The sequence below is a fragment of the Lupinus angustifolius genome, unplaced genomic scaffold (assembly GCF_001865875.1).
Source record: "Lupinus angustifolius cultivar Tanjil unplaced genomic scaffold, LupAngTanjil_v1.0 Scaffold_47_10, whole genome shotgun sequence".
Lineage (NCBI taxonomy): Eukaryota > Viridiplantae > Streptophyta > Magnoliopsida > Fabales > Fabaceae > Lupinus > Lupinus angustifolius.
In genome coordinates this window covers 4,602-12,553 of record NW_017721971.1, presented here as the reverse complement: position 1 = coordinate 12,553, position 7,952 = coordinate 4,602, and the positions used below count along the sequence as shown (strand labels likewise).

The 7,952-nt window shown below is 35.4% G+C and overlaps 1 protein-coding gene across 1 annotated transcript; it reads right to left on the bottom strand.

Annotated features, from left to right (window-relative positions):
* Positions 1-5,398: 5,398 nt before the first annotated feature.
* Positions 5,399-7,650, bottom strand: LOC109338889 (inorganic phosphate transporter 1-4-like). Its single transcript, XM_019576241.1, has 2 exons — positions 7,612-7,650; positions 5,399-7,075 (listed from the first exon to the last, which is right to left on the bottom strand). Exon 2 carries the CDS (start codon positions 7,047-7,049, stop codon positions 5,472-5,474), a length of 1,578 nt encoding a protein of 525 aa, XP_019431786.1. The 5' UTR covers positions 7,050-7,075; positions 7,612-7,650; the 3' UTR covers positions 5,399-5,471.
* Between the last annotated feature and the right edge of the window lie 302 nt (positions 7,651-7,952).

The following is a 7,952-nucleotide window of genomic DNA, read 5'->3' as shown; positions in this document are numbered from 1 at the left end:
AATCGATTACCTGGGCATCAGTTTTTGAAAAATTCAAATTTTACATGATTTTAATCGATTAAACCTGCCCGTTAATCGATTAAAACCTGCCCGTTAATCGATTAAAACCAGTATTTTAAAGGCAGACAACATCTCGGTTTTACACTTTTTTCGGCACTTTCTCCACCTCTTTTACGCTTTGAGTCTCTGAATCAGTAACTCAACTAATCCAAGTGCAATAAGGTAGGAAAAACCTCACCCTAACCCTCTCAAACCATCAAGAAATCTCACTTTATCATCCTCATTCCACTACATTCCAATTTTCCACCAAATTGAACCCTAGGTTAGGTAATCTTGTAATGAAAAAGAGAGAAGGAGAGAAATGAAGAAATGAAACTGAGACCGAGTGAAATGAAATGGAAATGGGAAAATGAGATAAAAAAAATAAAGAAATGAAATGAAATTGAGACAGAGTGAAATGGAAATGAAAAAATGAGAAGGAGAAAATGAAGAAATGTAAAAGAGAGAAATAGAGTGGACTATCCCACTATATTTTAAAAGAGAGAAATTTTCTCTCCTCTCTTTCATCTACCAAAAGAAGTATAAGTGGAGACAAAAATACTTTTAGCAACATGTTCTAACACACCTTAGTTTTATGGTCCCTTATTTCTTTACTAATTATTTTTCACCAGTTATTAATTTGTTCCTCAAATTAATATTATCACTCAATAGTTAGTAATATATTAAATAATTTGCTAGTTGTTGATATTTTTGGTACAACAAGTAAACTGTATTGTTCAAGTAACAAAATTCAGTAAATACTATGATATCGTTCTCAGAAAGCAGAGTGAATTTATATTAATTCCTAAAGAAGGAAGTAGATCGAGTATGTATTTACAAAATGTGAGATTTCAATGTTTATTTAGTTTTGGAATATAGATGTTAATATGTAAAATTTAAACTATGAAATTAAATGAGTTGGGATTGAAGTTCATCTTTCTTTTCCTTTGCAATCCTTAGATTCAATTCCACATAACTTGTGAAATTAGATATTTTGATGCACATTTTCTTCGAATCATTTGTATCAATTCCTTGAGTACAAAATCCTTAGATAATTACTCAAATATCAATTCCTTAAATATTTAACCAATTTTTTTATAAGCAAATGAATTAAAGAATGGCACAAGGGGTGTCAACCCGATTGCAGGTTACAAGAGTGTTTAATACACATAATATGATCAATGCACCATTGTGCGAAGGAATAGAATTTAGGAGCAACATTATTAGAAAACCAAATCCAAGATCTAATCTGGATCAAATCTAACATTTGGATAAACCCATTGAGAAACCTTTTTCAAGTAGTTGCCCCATGCTAATTAGATTGCTCTTCATGTTTGGCACATAGAGCACATCTATAATCATAGCATGTTTCCCATCCTTTCTGTTTATCAACACATCACTAGCTCCTTCAGCTTGGATCATTCAATTGTCAGCAAATCTAACATTGCTTTTTCTCCTTTCATCAAAATTCACTAACCATTCTCTGTGTCCTGTCATGTGAGTTGAACACCTAGAGTCTATATACCAAACATCACTGTTCTTGCTTACTTGATTTGTAATCATCGTGAGCAATATGGGTTGTTCATCACTTTCAGCCGCTATTTCTTCTTTGACCATGTGTGCTTCACTGTGTGACTTGCCTCCATCATTGTTTAAGCCAATAGGGGCCTTGCATTCATTTGAAAAATGACTTGTCCTATTGCAATTGAAGCACCTTACTTTATTTTTGTCAACTGATCTTCTGCCACCTCTCCATTGATTAAGACTCCCTCTTCTTTATGAGTTTTCTTGTATGTCATGATCAATTTTATCTTGATCTTTCTTATGGAAATTCTTCTGATTTCTACTTCCGAACTCTCTTCTTGCACCCTTGCCTCGAAATCCATTTCTTCCATTGAAGCTTCTTCTATCTGTGAAGTGAGCTTGCAATGCTTGATCAATTGGTCTCTCATTGGACCTTTCAATGAGTCTTTGCTCATTTGCTTCCAAGGATCCTTGAAGATTCTGAACTTTCATCTATACAACTTTCTTGGATTCCTCAATTACCACAACAATATGATCAAATCTTGGGGTTAGAGTTCTTAGGATCTTCTCAATTATAGATTGATCAATGATTTTCTCACCACATGCCTTCATTGCATTAGTGTGTGTGATGACTTTGTTGATGAATTGTGCCACTCTCTCATTGGATTTCATCTACATCAACTCATATTGGCGCCTGAGTGTTTGTAGCCTCACTTTATTCAACTATTCTGCTCCTTGGTTGCAAGCTTCAAGGATTGACCAAGCTTCTTTTGAATTCTCTACACCGGAAATCTTTTCAAAGTGTGCTTCATCCACGCACTGATGTAGTAGGAACATTGCCTTGCAATCTTTCTTCTTATTCTTTTTATGCAGTTTCCTTTGTTCTTTTGTTCCTCCTTCAACAAAGGGTTGGAGTCATCGCTCAACTATTTCATCCACTTCTTGGTACCCCATCAATGCCTTCATTTGTACTCTCCATTTGTTCCAATTCTTGCCATCGAGGATTAGTAAGTTTGCTAGGAAAGTGCCACTATTCTGTCCCATATTGAATCAAGATCGATTATGTGTTCTTGTATCTCCAACCTAGCTCCTGATACCAGTTTTGTTGGAACATAGAATAAAAAAAGAAGAGGAAGAGAGAAGATGTTGTTCTGTGAGAGAGAGAAGATTGAAGAAGAACGAGATGAAGATGAGTGCAGAGATATAAGAGAAAGATGGAGATTCTAAGAGAGATTATGTGGCTGAAAAATCTATCAATTTCATTGAGTTCTTAACAAGATGATATAATGCTATTTATAGTAAGCCCAACCACCAACAAACTAAACTGATTTTTGAAATATTTCTTCAGTGTCATTATTCAATTAAAAATGGTGGGTGAAATAACTGCATATAGACATGCTCTTGCTTTGGACTTTCTTTATTTCGTCTCCTTCTCATTTTTAATTTGTGCAATAGTTGGATTGTGTGGTAGAGTTGGAATGACATAATATTTTTCAATGGCTTCTCACAGATCATTAGCATCCAAAAAACCTTTCATTCTAACATCTCATACATGATAATTCTTTCTAGTAAATATTGGAGGTGAAAATGCAACATACACTATTTCTGAATTCATTTTGACAATTGTAGGCAATAGAAGGTAATAGAGAAAGTGTTTTGGTTGTGTTTGGTTTTGATTTGTTCTCACATATCCCTCAAGATATAGCTCTAGATACCAATTTGTTGGTTATGTAGCAAACAAAAGTGGAAAGAGGAAATGTGTTATGTGAAATGCTTAATTTTTTTCATCAACAAGACGCTTAATCTGTAAAACATGGAAAAGAAAACTGATGCGGAAAAAATAAATTCATACATAATAGTATAATGAATCACATAACTCTAACATAGGAGATGAAATATTTCTAATAGTCATATTGGCTCTTGATTTCCTAGAATACAAACGTAACATATTCTGAGTCATATTAACCAACAGTTGCACTGTTTGCTGGTTTTTCTGTGCTGTTTGCTGGTTTTTTTACAGCTCTCTCTGTTGTTTTTATCTGGTCTTTGCTGGACTGGTGCTGGTTTTTTCTGCTGATGGGGCAGCATGGATTCTTCTGCTAGTTTGCTGGTTTGCTGGGTTGTTTTGGAGTGCTGGACTGCTTTCTGTTTAGAGGTGCCATGCTATTTTCTGCTGCTCTGGTTTGCTGGAATTTCTGCTGGACGGAGCAGCGGGGATTGCCTCCGTTTTGCTGATCTGTTTTGCTGTTCTCTGCTGTCTTTTGCTTGGATTTCTGCCATCTGTGGTGGTAGAATTGCCTGCTGTTATTTATTTAAGCTCTGTACCGTCTATGGTGGTGGAGGTACCGTGAGTTGGAGGGTGACAGAAGCTCAATGAGGGGTGAAGCACTTGGAAAGAGGAGTACTGCTACTGCTATTGTGGAATATGGGACACTTTATGTTGCTACTGCTTTTGTGCCACAATTTCATCACCATCACTCAAATGGCTATATTGATGCTGTTATGGGGAATTACATGAGGGATGCTGCATCAAACAATCATAGTAATAATAACAATGATGGGTCTGTTGCATCCAAGGCTGCAACCATCACAAATGCTGATCAACCAAGTGGCCGCTCAATATAAATGAGTAGCTTGCTAGGAGGCTCACGAGTTGGTGTGATTTGGTGTGGATCTAATCTTTGTTTGGAGGCTCTAGGGTTGATAAGAGTTGGTTCCTTTAGTCCTATGTTTTCTATTTATTTTGGAGTTGTAAAGTTCAGCTGTGTTGTTGGTTTTTATAGTTCTTTGCTGCTGTTAGTTGATTGTTCTATGTTGAAGCTTAGGCTTGTTTTGTACAGCTTGTTATCAATTTTGGTCTTGCTCCTCTGTATGGAGTTGGCAGCCACTTAATGGTCTAGTTTAATATCTTTTCTTTCCTCTTGTGTTATTCTTGTACTATAGAAAGTATTCTCTCACTCTTTTGAATAAGGAACTAATTCCTTTTAGGGTGTATGATTGTCCTCCAACAAATATCGCTACTAGGAATTGAGTCATTAATATTTTGATCATCCCAAAAATTTAGCAAGGCATTACACCACTAGACTAACATGTTTACAGTTGAAATTTACCTTTTATCAAAAAAATTAATGAAATTTAAATGATGTTACAAAGCAAATATAAGATCTATATTTTCAGGATTTTTATGGAATTGCCACAAACAAACTTGACAATAATACTGCAGAATTATTAAATAATTTTAGGTGAATTTAAGTTGAAAAACTAATTACAAGATATTGATTAGTGAATAAGTCGAAGATGCTGGGCATATGTGAATTTATATCCTTTAATTTTGATTCATTTTGTTGTTTGTAGATTGGTACCACTGCTAATAAACAAGAAGAACGTGTAGTTGTTTTATTTCCAACTCTAGACATCACTGATGAAGAAATTTCAGTGTGAAACCAGTTTATGATTCAATTAAAACTAATGAGCAATACAAGATTGTTTGGATTCCAATAGTGGAGGAATGGAATATAATGAGCAAACTGGCATGAAATTTAAGGTATTGAAAACCAAGGTGTGCTTTGATATCTGGTGTCTCAATTAGGAAACAGAGAAGGATACAGGTACATTAAGAAAGAATTGCACTAACTGTCCATTTGTGTGTTAAGTTGACGAAAAAATAAAGAAAACTTAGACTTGAGGGTCACGATCAAAATAAAGTGTAAGGTTCCAATTATTCATTAACAATTTAGTAAGAGGTTCCAATTATTCATTATCAACTTATTGAACCATAGTGAAGAAAAGGTATACTGAGAAAAGAAAAGTTACTAAATTCCTCTATATGCTCCTAAGTACTGTAAGCCTAAAAAATACTTACAAAAGAAAGCTTGTAAACATAAACATGCAACTAGGCAAAAAAAGGTCTAAGTCCTAACATCAAGACCAGCCTCCAATGCTGATTCAGTTGTAGCAGTAGTCTCTTCCTCAGCTTCACCAGACATCTCTTCCAATGATTTTCCGTTTGGTTCAGGCACCAAGAATGTAAACATCATCCCAAAGAAGTTAATCACACCCAAAATAATAAGACTATATCTCACTCCAATAGTACTTTGAGCATACACAAAACCAAAAGCTCCTACTATTGCACCAGCTTTCCCTGCAGCTGCTGATATGCCATGACATGTTGACCTTAACCTTGCTGGGAAGATCTCTGCAGGTACTATAAATGTGGTGGCATTTGGACCAAAGTTGGCAAAGAAGAAGGTAAATGAGTACAACACAACAAAAAAGATTTGATTTCCCATCAAAGTCCAATGATGATATGGAATGGCCAAACCAAACATGAACACTGTCATGAAGAAAAATCCCATCAGCTGGATTTTAAACCTTCCCATTCTATCAATAAGTGCCACTGTGAACCAGTATCCAGGGACAGTGCTGCAAAGTGCTATTAGGGTTTGTGCTCTAGCAATTTTGAATAACTCTTCAAGGGCACTCATGGTTTTTGCAGCAGGAATCCAACCAATTGCACTAAAAATATCCTTTTGGAATAGATTCTGACTATAGTAGGCAATGTCCAACAGGAACCATGTAGTGGCTGTTCCAAGCAAGTGAAGGCCGTGGCGGCGAAAGAACTGTGTTGTAAACAAGCCAAAATCATTCCCTCTTCGTTTCTCCAATTCCTGAATCTTCTCTTGTTCAGCTACTATCTCAACCTGCAAGACTTTTGACATATCTTCAGCTGCTTGCTTAGCATTCTTGGCAACTAGGGCAGTGTACCTTGCAGTTTCAGGCATTTTCATTCTGGAATAGAATGTAAGAAGTGCTGGGAGTGCACCAAACATCAAGATTATCCTCCACACATAATCAGCTTGTGGGATTGTGGACAAAACTGGATCAACACTAAATGGTGGAGCAGGATAATAGGCACTGAAAACTGATGAAACTATGATTGCAACCATGCCACCAGCCAAAATTCCAAAACCTTGCATGGCAAAAACTGCAGCTATAAATGCTCCACGGGTCTTCTTATTTGCATACTCAGACATGATTGTAGCTGAAAGAGGGTAATCACCACCAATGCCAAATCCAAGCCAGAAACGGAAGAAGCAAAGTGTGATAACAACAGCTTTAGGATCCTTGCTAAAAGATAGACCAGAGGCTATTGAACATATAACCATGAGCATAAGTGTTATCCCATAGACACGTTTCCTTCCCATTTTGTCACCAAGCCAACCAAAGAAAAGTTGGCCTGCAAGGGTGCCACATAATGCAACACCATTGATGGCAGCAGCAACATTTGATGGAAGAGAACCTGGCTTGTTGGAACCTTCTTCGTAGAAGTATATGCGACCAAGCAATTTTGTGACAAGGGATATGCAGAAAAGGTCATAGGAATCAGTGAAGAAACCCATGCCAGCAATCACAATGGCTGTGAAATGGTACCATTGTGTCTTTGCAACATCAAGAGCTTTAAGCACGTTCAACTGGTCCTTCGCCATCTCAGAGTTCCTTTCTCTACGATCTCCTTAAGTACCTAAATGAAAAAAGAAGGGAATATATAAATATAGATAACCTAAAAAAGATAAGCATGTGATAAGTGTTAATAAGATGCAAATAATGAAACTTGAATCAACGGTGAAAGTTTGGCTATTCTTATCAGAATTATGAAGATGAGCCACAATATATCCACAGCAGTCAACAGGGACGAGAAATAAAAAATATGATGAAAATAATGGTAACTTATATGCATACATAATTATAAATCATAAACTATTAATGATCAATATTATACTATATTGTAAAACAGATTTTCCACACAAGATGATAGTGATCGACAAGAAAGTTCAGTTTAATTATTATTTTTCAGAATGATGGAAATATAAAAGAGCAAGTATGGTGTCACATATAATACTATAACATAAAAACCAGAAGATCAAAGGATAAAAAGTTAGAAACAAACAAGGGAAACTTTAGACAGTGGTAAGTGAATGAAAACATGTTTCACCAGAAACATAGAACATGCTAAGCAAAAAGGAAAGGAGCAAATATGTATGGAGGTACCTTCGATATCACAGCAATGTTTTGACGTATGAAAGTGTATTCAGTGTTCAGTGTTATGTTCCTATTTATAGGAGTGAACAGCGTCATATTCACCACTGATTTATGTTAATCTCTTTTCTTGGACGATAAAGAGTAATTATCTTTATCTTTTTAGTTTCAAAATTATTTGTTTATGCGAAAGCATATCCTATCTAGTTAAATTTTATATGATATGATTATCACTTTCAATTAGAAATCAAATAGCAAAACATATTTCATCATTAAGTGAATTGAATGAATAAAATTGAATTAATTGTTTACAAAATGAAGGTAAATTATAAATTTAATAAATATGAAGGTAT